This window comes from Oncorhynchus clarkii, chromosome 26 (assembly GCF_045791955.1).
Source record: "Oncorhynchus clarkii lewisi isolate Uvic-CL-2024 chromosome 26, UVic_Ocla_1.0, whole genome shotgun sequence".
In the NCBI taxonomy this organism is placed as follows: Eukaryota; Metazoa; Chordata; class Actinopteri; order Salmoniformes; family Salmonidae; genus Oncorhynchus; species Oncorhynchus clarkii.
In genome coordinates, this window is record NC_092172.1 from 23,787,681 (window position 1) to 23,799,551 (window position 11,871).

Consider the following 11,871-nt stretch of genomic DNA (forward strand, 5'->3'; position numbering starts at 1 on the left):
GTTGTGTTAGTATTACTGGAGTGCTGAGGCATGCGTGAGAAACTGACACTTTTGGCATGTGAATGACAACAGAGAAAGCACCTCTCTATAGAAACATATTTCCTCTACCCCCATTTTGTTATGAGAAGAAATAGTTCAGGATCCTTTTCATTGTTATACAAATATCAGTAATTCAATTCAAACTGAAATTACATGAATGAAATTGGAACCTTCAAAATATTATCGTATAATATCGTAAAAATCTAAATACATAAAAATTGAATTTGGATTTGACGTACCCTTTCCTGAAAGAAATCCGTTGGAGAGGTGAATTTTAAAATGAAAGCATTTTAAAAGGTCTCTTTTCTTTCCCATGTCTTTCAGAATCCAGTTGCATGGAAACACTTCTGTCAAAAGACTGGAAAGAGAAGATGGAAAGGCTCGACACCAGTGATCTTCTGGGAGAAGTTAAAGGTAAGCTTGATGCTGAGGTCACTCACAACCGCAGCGCTCTCTTGTAAAGACTGTCTTAAAGTGAGATTAACAAATCCTTCTATTCCTATCAGACATACATAATCTATACATAATCTAAGAAACAGGTTTGTACTCTGAAATTAGACAAAAGCTCTTGGCTGCCTTCCCTAGTTCTTTTCTGCACTTTCCTTATCTGTTATGTCAAAATGCCTCTATCCAGAGCCCTCTCTTTAAATTCCAACCCTATTTCCCAGTCTGTCATTTTGTTTGTGTCTGTGGTTTACTGTTAGAGACTAGGCAGTGGTCTGCTATATAAAACTATAAGACTAGAGACACTGCTTCCTACTCATGCAGTGGGTTCATGTCGAGAGAGGAGAGATGAGGGGAGATAGAGAAGAGAGGGGAAAGAAGAGAGAGGAAGGAAAGTGCAGAGACGAGGAGAGCCCTCTCTCTTCTAGGTCTCTCACATCTGAAAGGAATTCTGCCTTGATTCTGGTAGTGAACACCCTGCACATCCCAGCTCTCCCTCCAAATCTGTATTTATGCGCAGGGAAGGTGGGCCTGGGCTGGGCAGGCTGCTGGGTTTTTTGCAGGTCCAGTTCTTAGCAGTGACTGTTACTAAAAAGGTGTTTATGTAGCTAGTGGAGAGGAAGGCACAATACCAGCTGTCTGATAACACCAGGCTCTACCTCTCTCTCTCTCTCTCTGTCTCTCTCTCTCTCTCTCTCTCTCTCTCTCTCTACCTCTCTCTACCTCTCTCTACCTCTCTCTACCTCTCTACCTCTCTCTCTGCCTCTCTCTCTCTTTCTCTCTCTCTCTCTCTCTCTCTCTCCTTCTTTTCTCTATCACTCGCTTCCCTGCCAACCCCCATACTCTCAAGCCTGTGCCTCGCAACACAAAATTGTGTATATTAATGATTGTATTATAAATTTTTACAAGAATATACTCATATCTATATATCCATTTAATTTTAGCTAAACACAGACGATGCTGCTCTGCTCATCATGCACAATTGTAATCATCAGAACTATTCAAAGACATCTGAAAGTAGCATTCTGCTAGCGCGTGCACTGGAATGTTTTGCATTTTTTTATGATGTACTCCCACTTTAATAGCTCTTTTTATCATATGGTTGGCAATCATAAATAATATTTGTCCTTGGTTTTAATTATGGGATGACATTTTCTCTGTGTGCCGGGGAAGACTAAAACTATTGCATGTTGTAATAAGTATATTCATGGTCAATAAAGAAATATGAATCATGTCTTGGTAAACCAGATTCATTGTAGCTGACCCTGTAGATCAAAGTGCAGTGGAACAAATGTTTAAAATGATTTAGCCTTTTGAAAGCAGATCTATTTAAATAACAGAGCATTTTTCTGTTTGATAAATGGTAAGGGTGAGGTATTCCACAGCGGTGTAAACAGGTAGCGAGGGAGCCTGATAATGCCCACTGTGGCCTTTGTTGACTCACATGCAAGGAGACACAGTGAACACTAGACCTAGAAATATAACTACTTTTCATATCACACCGGCAGGCTGTCTAAGGTTTTTAATTAGCCTGCCATTTCATATGACTGTAGACATTTCAAAAGACTGCTTTGTGCTCCCTCTTACAAATGTCTCTTTCTGCGTTTGAAGTCTGCCGGATGTAAATACTGCCAATTAAAAAGAAGCCCAGGGTTGGAGACACACAAGGTCCTCCTAATTAAAACACAAACAAAGACACCAAGCAGAAAACACCTTCTGATTAGGATCTAAAGTGTTATGATGAATCAGAGTATTAATTGTTAGGTTAAAATCCATACAAAGGGTAAGCATGCCGGTAGGTTTAAGTTAACGGAGGACAGCGCTGGATAAAGGCTAACATCTGTAAAAGCTACCTACTGCCTCAGTGGCCTTGATACTGGTTCTCTACTCAGCGGACATTGAATCTGGAACCAATGGCATTGTACATTCTGCCTAGACTACGTCCTTTGTGGCATTGTTCATTTGTTACAAAAGATTGCTTTTGATGTTCAAAGATAAATAAGTGAAATATAAAATTCTGCCCCTTTTGAACTGAAAGACTGGTAATTTGTATTTTTTTTCCTCACAAGACTGCCTTTGAGTTAGCGGTAGAGAATCTAAAAGTCTCTGTAGTTTTTGCTCAACTGCTTTCCATATTTTCCACCTTATGTACCTGTCATGGATGGCACCTTGTCGTACTGTTGTAGTTGCAAGAGGAGGAATCTGCTGGGTTAAGACTCACAGTGGAATTATCACACAGGAGAAGACAATAGGTGGAACAGAATTTGGCCGAAGGCTTCACTTCACCAATGAAAAGAAGTGCATTCTTTTACACTATGCATTTGTGTTCAGACATGCCCAGACTACATTATGCTCTCGGGGTAAAACACAAAGTACAGTAAACAAAACAATGGTATCAAATCATCTGAGGTTGGCTTTCCTTTATCTTACACCCAGTTCTACGCAACCAAGCATTTAGTGCTTCACGTACATAGTTATAGTGTATTGTCATGTGCTTTCCTGCACTAGAATGGGTCTGTGGTTAAACTGATACTGGTACTTCCAGTAAAATGGAGTCAATTTGAACTGTTTCCATCAATACAGGTTAGGAAGTATGCTTAACAGAGATATAGAGAATAGAATGATTTGGGTGTAATGATGTCAGATGTTTATCAGCCTTGTCCTTTAAGCTGTGAGAGATTAACAGCTGCAGGAAGAGAGAGGGAGGTAACGGTTTGTGAAGGAGTATTAGTGGTGGATTACTTTTCACCAGCCGATTCCAGGGGTAACTGATTGTTTTCATACCTGAGCTTAGCTGTCAATCATGAGGAACGGTGAGAAGGGAGATGAGATCTCCTGAACAAAACCACCGAGCAAGAGAGGGAGGTGGCCTGGAGGATGTCCAAACCACAGAAAGGAGCAGAGAGGGTGGGGAGAGAAAGCAAGATAGAGCAGAGAGGGAGAGGAGAGAGAGAGCACAGAGAAAGATAGAGAGACCTGGGACATGGCTGTTTTAATTATGGTTCTTCAAAGAGAATCTCTTTCTGTGAAAGCTGTGCCACAACGGCAGAGAGATCTCATACACTATAGTATGTTTCCAGTACTCCTGTCCTTTATTCTGGCTGTACTGTTTATGTTTGTAAATCGTTTTAAATGGTCAATGATGGGGAGGTGCCTATTGTGGTTGTTTAATTTAATTGGTTCATTACAAACCCTACCCTCCTTTATGCAATAAAACATACTTTGGAGGAAAACCGGAGTGATTTTAGCTAGCCTCTCTCCGTGCCTCACATATGTCAGTTGAAGAATTCAGGTGACGTACATGTATTTAATGTAAATTCCATTGGACTGTGAATGCAGGTTTATGGGGGAAAGGCTTGGTCAAATAAGCTCTCCCTGTGCAGTGTGGCTTTCATGTATACTCAATCAGGGCCTTTGAGCCTCACACACTGCAGGACTGTTTAACTTTCCCTGTAGCCATACAGTGTCCGACAGCCCCAAGGAAAAAAACGCCAAAGCATTTATTCAACTGAATAAAAAAATGTGGTAGTTCAATTGGAACACAAACTGCATTCATTATCTCAGAAGGTCTGATATAAAAATGAAGCTCAGCATTGTACATTTGTGTTAAAATGGCAGCTTGAATTCTATATAAACGAAAATCAAGCCTCTTGCACTTCCATAATCAATTTGTGAATGCTGTCTACATGACAGTGGCGGGGTGCACATTGACAGTCCTGTGGCAGACAGATAAGTAGAAGCTCTTTAAGGGGAGAGCGAGGAGCAGGGCCGGGCAGGGCCGCAGCTGAGACTGATTTGATGCTGCTCCTACCTGGCCTCGCTTCTCCCATCCCGACAGAGGACTACTGTGTGGACACAGAGCTGGGGTTGTTCAGCCAGCTGGGTTTACTTCAAAACATGATTATTCAATTTAACATTCAGCTTTATTCTTAATGGCTCCAATAAAGTCTAGAGTGAATGCCAATGGAGATTCCACACTATATCTGTAAATACACGCAGAACCACAAGCATATTTTCTAGTGATTTTTATCGGCTCAGGATAACATTGTCGTTTCGTGTTTCTTTCACCTAGTTTCTCGGTTTCAAAATATTCACACATGGCCATTTTAGTAAAAACGTAAACTGTCTCGAATAGACAGTGCATAAACATTCAAAAATCTCTCTCAGAGAAATATTATAAATAGCTGCGTAGTGGAATTGAATGTAAGGTGGTAAATGTGACTGTCATGAAGTCTAAATGACCTAGTGAATGAGTGTTATACAGCTATGTGTATTTTGAGGAGAGAGCTGTGTATGTTTGATAATGAAACCTCTATTTCGAGGGGAGGGCGTAGGGAGGGACCATCTCAGCCCATCACACACTGAAATATCCCTCCAATTCCCTGAAATTCAAAAGTGCCACAGTTTGCATTTTTCTCCCAACACTTCAATAGTCTTCTGTTGGCCCTGTGTACCCAGGTGAAATATGAGACACCGTAAATCATTATTCTTCAGACTGCATTTGCGAAATGAATGTATGGTCCTAATGCCCTTAATGAATTGAGGCATTTAGCTTGTGGTGTCGGCTGCAGAAAGGAACACCTTGTCTGTGTGTGTGTGTGTGTGTATGTGTGTGTGTGTGTGTGTGTGTGTGTGTGTGTGTGTGTCCTCTCTCACTTTCTCCCTCCTGGCTCTGTGTTTTGAGAGGAGACAAGCAGACAGGAGTGGGTTTGGTGGTGTCTGGGTCAGCCTCTGCTGGTGTCGTCGGTGTGGGCAGAAGCCCTGCGCCATGGAACCAGGCATCCCGGGCTTCTGGATGATTGGCTGCACATTTACTTTTATACATTTGACACTTAAAATTAGTTTTCATTTAACTCCCGAATTTCAGTGTTTTTACATTTAATTTACCAAATTATATTTACTATTGCTACAAATAATTTGTTTCATTCTTGGTTGGCAGACATGCAGGTATTATTAAGAATACAATAATCAATTTATATCTTAAGTTACTACCAGGAATCACCAGCAATCCTTATTTTAACGATTGACAAATATACACCTCTCTCACTTATAGAAGTGTAGTAAATGGAATATGTATCAGTCTCACAGCCGTGTAATGCTGCTTAAGCACTGGCTGCTATGTCTGGGCTGGGTTAGTACATGTCACGCTGGATTTCCCCCTACAGCTGCTCTAGTGCTACGGCTCTGGAGCCAGCCCCTCTGCTGATCTACCACCAGCCACGGAGACACAACACACACATGCGCACACACACACACACACACGCACGCACGCACATACACACACACACACACACACAGTCTACATCTTTGGAAATCAAAGACAACATTAGTGAAAGAAAAGAACATGAGAATCAATCCCTCATATTATGGTTCTAAATAAACCAATGTAGATGCATGAAGTTATAGCCAAGACCAGTGAATTGGTTCAATGCAAGAAAACACACATTCCCTTCTGTTTCAAGGTTTTCCTGACCATTGTTCAGACCGAGAGCTCCTTTTGTTGTTCTCTAGACAACTCCGATGTGAGGGAGGGAGGCCCTGAAAGCTGATCAGTGTTTGTAGCATTTTATAATAAACCTGGACTAGAAGTGCTTCTCCTAACATGAAAGCAGGAGAGGTCATTACCATACACGTCATGAGGGATGCCTGGATGATGGAGAAAATCTAGTGTACCTCGTTGTGTGCTTCAAGCTTTGTCACATGACTTGCCAGTGTGGTCAGAGCTCTACAGATCCCTTTAATTACAGTTCGTCCTCTGCTTCGATAATGGTTCCTGTTGAAAACACAGACTGAACTGTCTCGTCTCTGGGTGGGATAATGGTTCCCTCTGTGAAGATAGCAGTCTGTTATCAGTGTTCAGTCGTATCTGTTCAGGTCTGTAAGGCTGCTATCGTCGAGCTCTGATGAAGTACCTCGTCCGATGTCACTGATACACCGTGGAGTGCTGAGGCTTTCACATTAGCATAATTACACTGAAGAGGCAGGCCTCTTCCGTCGTTGTATTATTAGCCTGCATTAGTGTTCAGTGTGAACGTCAGGCCGATGAAGTACGCTTTTATTATTAACTACTTGGTGCGTCAATCAAAACACTTTTTTGAGAAATATTTAGAAAATATATGTTAAACACTTGGGGAGACGTTGATATAGATGCAGAAATTATGTCTATATAGGGATATAGAATTAACACAAGGATGGTGTGCAACATCCCCCCAAACACACACACACACACACACACACACACACACACACACACACACCAAATGAGTTTAGTACAGTATACCAACATCAGCATAAGCAAACACTTCCCAGTGGTTTTCGATGGTGTCTGCTTCTAGCAGTTCCCTGCTGATGGATAACCACTCCATGGGGAATTCATGGCCATGTAGTCCAGTATCTAAGGCTGTGAGGATTGATGGTCTGGGCTGCCATAGCCTGACATGTTGGTGTGTCCTTACTCATGCTTGTTAATGATGGTTTATTGGCAGGATGAACAGTTTTATATCATCACGGAGGCAGCAGGCCAGGTAAAACAGCTGCTACTCATATTGTCTCTGTTCGTTCTGAGTCGGGCACCCAGGTACTTTAATACCGTTTTTACTTGAAACACATATGGCCTTAGAGCATTTCTGAACAAGCGTATATACAAGCCTAAAACATAGTTAAGGTTAAGTCAAATCTCTGTAGCCCGTCAAATACCCTTTTGTTGTCTCTGGTTGTGCTTGCTTAGCAGGCTCATAGCCAGTTGTTTTATCCTATGGATTATTTAGGCTACACATGACAAATATTTTGTTTTAGCAGTCACAATGTATAATATTAATGTATATTTCCTGACATTAATATATGAATGGTTTTTTGAAAGGCATAGTCATCCTCACCATGATTTTTACTGGTAAACATTCTGTTGTGTGTGTGTGTGTATTTGTTTGTGTTTGTATGTGCAAACGTGTATTTGTGTTGATTCAAAATTAGGATTGAATTGCTTTTGGAGCAAGGTCTCTGCCCCGAAAAATTCTTTCATTGCAAGGCTACAGGAAGCAGTACTAGATTCCATTAGCAGTAATTCAATTGTATCTTTGTATTTTTTTCTTCTTTAGAAGACATGAACATGGGGTCAGAGGACTACTGAGTTCATATTAGTGTTACAAATTGCATTGTGCTGAACACACCAGCACTACAGAATGTGTGTGTGTGTGTGTGTGTGTGTGTATATGTGTATGTGTATGTGTATGTGTGTGTGTGTGTGTGTGTGTGTGTGTGTGTGTGTGTGTGTGTGTGTGTGTGTGTGTGTGTGTGTGTGTGTGTGTGTGTGTGTGTGTGTGTGTGTGTGTGTGTGTGTGTGTGTGTGTGTGTGTGTGTGTGTGTTTGTGTGTGTGTCTGTGCAGTGCGTACATTCAGCCAGAGGTGTTAACTTTTCTCATGTGGATGAGCATCCCAGTCAGCTCCTGCTTTCAGCACGCCAGGCATGCTAGCTATGTGCAGTGTGTGTCCGGACACAGCCCCGAACAATTGCAGCATTTAGACAAGTCTTAATTTACTTAGGATGGGCTGGCAGCATATGGGAGGATCCACAATAGCTGACTGATGGAGGGACAAAGAAATTGCAGTGTTCTGGTGTAGAAAAAAAGTCATTCAGATTGGGTCATAATGGCTCAGCTGTCCTAACCAAAGGAAGGGACAGAATAGAGTGCCTTGTGATTTTTCTCTCTTCACCCCCGTTCCTTTTCTCCTTTTTTTGTGCCTGAATCTTTTATCTGCGTTACTCACCAGGGACTCTTCAAAGTAACAAGCCTCCTTCTTTTCCCTGGTGCTGGACTTGGAACCCAAATTAGAGACTGCTTGATTAGAAGAAAGCGAAGGGGGCCAAGAGAGGGAGATGTGGGTATTGGACAGAACAAATCACACCCCTACAAAGTGCCTTTTATCCACAGACTCCAAGGCCCGACTCCCCTCTCAGCAACCATGGCCCGCTTGTTTTTCTCTTATCATTTATTTAGTTGCTCGTTTGGTTGATGTTTTATGCCCTACTTTGTGACGTTTAAAAGAGGCAGGCATCTGAAAAGGTGAATGCTGAATGAGGTGGTGAACAACAAGACATTGCTGCGCTCCCAGAATGTCACAACACATTGGAAGTGGGGAACCAGGCTGCTTCATGTAGTGAGGAGGCATCCCTCGGCTGTCCATCTCCCACTGCAAACGGGATGTGAGGAGACACGTTAACGTGCTGGCTTGGCCCCGAACCTGTTAAGAGCCATGCAATATGCAGGAAACTGCCTCTTTGTCAGCAGGCCGGTCAGACAAACACCTCCGCTGTCCTATACTGCACCGCCCAATAAAAGTTTTATCTACGTTTTAATTTAGAGGAAGAAAATGAATTTTACACGAAACCAGGCCAACAAAAGACATATGTAGTCCAATGTGGTGATGCTGATGTACAGGGAAGACATATGTAGTCCAATGTGGTGATGCTGATGTACAGGGAAGACATATGTAGTCCAATGTGGTGATGCTGATGTACAGGGAAGACATATGTAGTCCAATGTGGTGATGCTGATGTACAGGGAAGACATATGTAGTCCAATGTGGTGATGCTGATGTACAGGGAAGACATATGTAGTATGACGTGGTGATGCTGATGTACAGGGAAGACATATGTAGTCCAATGTGGTGATGCTGATGTACAGGGAAGACATATGTAGTCCAATGTGGTGATGCTGATGTACAGGGAAGACATATGTAGTCCAATGTGGTGATGCTGATGTACAGGGAAGACATATGTAGTATGACGTGGTGATGCTGATGTACAGGGAAGACATATGTAGTCCAATGTGGTGATGCTGATGTACAGGGAAGACATATGTAGTCCAATGTGGTGATGCTGATGTACAGGGAAGACATATGTAGTATGACGTGGTGATGCTGATGTACAGGGAAGACATATGTAGTCCAATGTGGTGATGCTGATGTACAGGGAAGACATATGTAGTCCAATGTGGTGATGCTGATGTACAGGGAAGACATATGTAGTCCAATGTGGTGATGCTGATGTACAGGGAAGACATATGTAGTATGACGTGGTGATGCTGATGTACAGGGAAGACATATGTAGTCCAATGTGGTGATGCTGATGTACAGGGAAGACATATGTAGTATGACGTGGTGATGCTGATGTACAGGGAAGACATATGTAGTCCAATGTGGTGATGCTGATGTACAGGGAAGACATATGTAGTATGACGTGGTGATGCTGATGTACAGGGAAGACATATGTAGTCCAATGTGGTGATGCTGATGTACAGGGAAGACATATGTAGTATGACGTGGTGATGCTGATGTACAGGGAAGACATATGTAGTCCAATGTGGTGATGCTGATGTACAGGGAAGACATATGTAGTATGACGTGGTGATGCTGATGTACAGGGAAGACATATGTAGTCCAATGTGGTGATGCTGATGTACAGGGAAGACATATGTAGTATGACGTGGTGATGCTGATGTACAGGGAAGACATATGTAGTATGACGTGGTGATTATGATGTACAGGGAAGACATATGTAGTCCAATGTGGTGATGCTGATGTACAGGGAAGACATATGTAGTATGACGTGGTGATGCTGATGTACAGGGAAGACATTGCTCAGGTCAAGTCAAACTTAGATAATCTGATGTCAAATCAATTTTAGTCATTCAATGTTATGTTTTACCAACTATCTTCTAAAAAAACATTTTGGCTAATTATAATTGTTTTAACAAGATTCACTGTCCAAATCAGCTTACTGGTGTCACGCCCTGACCTTAGAGAGCCTTGTATATTCTCTATTTGGTTAGGTCAGGGTGTGACTTGGGTGGAAAAATCTATGTTTCTATTTCTTTGTTGGCCTAGTATGGTTCCCAATCAGAGGCAGCTGTTTATCGTTGTCTCTACAGTAGAGACAAGACAATACAGTAGAGACAAGACAATACAGGGGAGACAAGACAATACAGTAGAGACAAGACAATACAGTAGAGACAAGACAATACAGTAGAGACAAGACAATACAGGGGAGACAAGACAATACAGTAGAGACAAGACAATACAGTAGAGACAAGACAATACAGTAGAGACAAGACAATACAGGGGAGACAAGACAATACAGTAGAGACAAGACATTACAGGGGAGACAAGACATTACAGTAGAGACAAGACAATACAGTAGAGACAAGACAATACAGTAGAGACAAGACAATACAGGGGAGACAAGACAATACAGTAGAGACAAGACAATACAGTAGAGACAAGACAATAGAGTAGAGACAAGACAATACAGGGGAGACAAGACAATACAGTAGAGACAAGACAATACAGTAGAGACAAGACAATACAGTAGAGACAAGACAATACAGTAGAGACAAGACAATACAGTAGAGACAAGACAATACAGTAGAGACAAGACAATACAGGGGAGACAAGACAATACAGGGGAGACAAGACAATACAGTAGAGACAAGACAATACAGTAGAGACAAGACAATACAGTAGAGACAAGACAATACAGTAGAGACAAGACAATACAGGGGAGACAAGACAATACAGTAGAGACAAGACAATACAGTAGAGACAAGAAAGAGATGAGGACCAACTTGTCTTGGTACAGGGGACAGGGGACAGCGCTTCCTCTTTCTCCCACCCTGCCTTGGTACAGAGGGCAGCCTGTTGTCTTGGTATAGAGGGCAGCCTGTTGTCTTGGTATAGAGGGCAGCCTGTTGTCTTGGTACAGAGGGCAGCCTGTTGTCTTGGTAGAGAGGGCAGCCTGTTGTCTTGATACAGAGGGCAGCCTGTTGTCTTGGTACAGAGGGCAGCCTGTTGTCTTGGTATAGAGGGCAGCCTGTTGTCTTGGTACAGAGGGCAGCCTGTTGTCTTGGTAGAGAGGGCAGCCTGTTGTCTTGATACAGAGGGCAGCCTGTTGTCTTGGTATAGAGGGCAGCCTGTTGTCTTGGTACAGAGGGCAGCCTGTTGTCTTGGTACAGAGGGCAGCCTGTTGTCTTGGTAGAGAGGGCAGCCTGTTGTCTTGGTACAGAGGGCAGCCTGTTGTCTTGGTACAGAGGGCAGCCTGTTGTCTTGGTACAGAGGGCAGCCTGTTGTCTTGGTACAGGGGGCAGCCTGTTGTCTTGGTACAGAGGGCAGCCTGTTGTCTTGGTACAGGGGGCAGCTTGTTGTCTTGGTACAGGGGGCAGCCTGAGCTCCCCACAATGCCGCCCAACATCAAAACACTGAGCCCTCTATTAGTATTCTGTTAGTGTTTGTGCAGGCCTGCACTCCCCACACATGGCCCCCAGGCTAGAGCCCACGGGATCCCTTTGTGGCCCACGAGCACTGGCCTGCTCCTGGAAGTCAGGATACATGCACACA

At 42.8% G+C, this 11,871-nt stretch overlaps 1 protein-coding gene across 16 annotated transcripts in view; it reads left to right on the forward strand.

Moving 5' to 3' along the window:
• LOC139384325 (transcription factor SOX-6-like) overlaps window positions 1-11,871 on the forward strand; it is a 193,195-nt gene that overhangs the window by 101,935 nt on the left and 79,389 nt on the right. For all 16 annotated transcript variants that reach the window (XM_071129020.1, XM_071129016.1, XM_071129023.1 and 13 more), the window contains one exon: window positions 364-453. In XM_071129020.1, coding sequence (XP_070985121.1) covers window positions 364-453 — 90 coding nt within the window. The remainder of the gene's footprint in view (window positions 1-363; window positions 454-11,871) is intronic.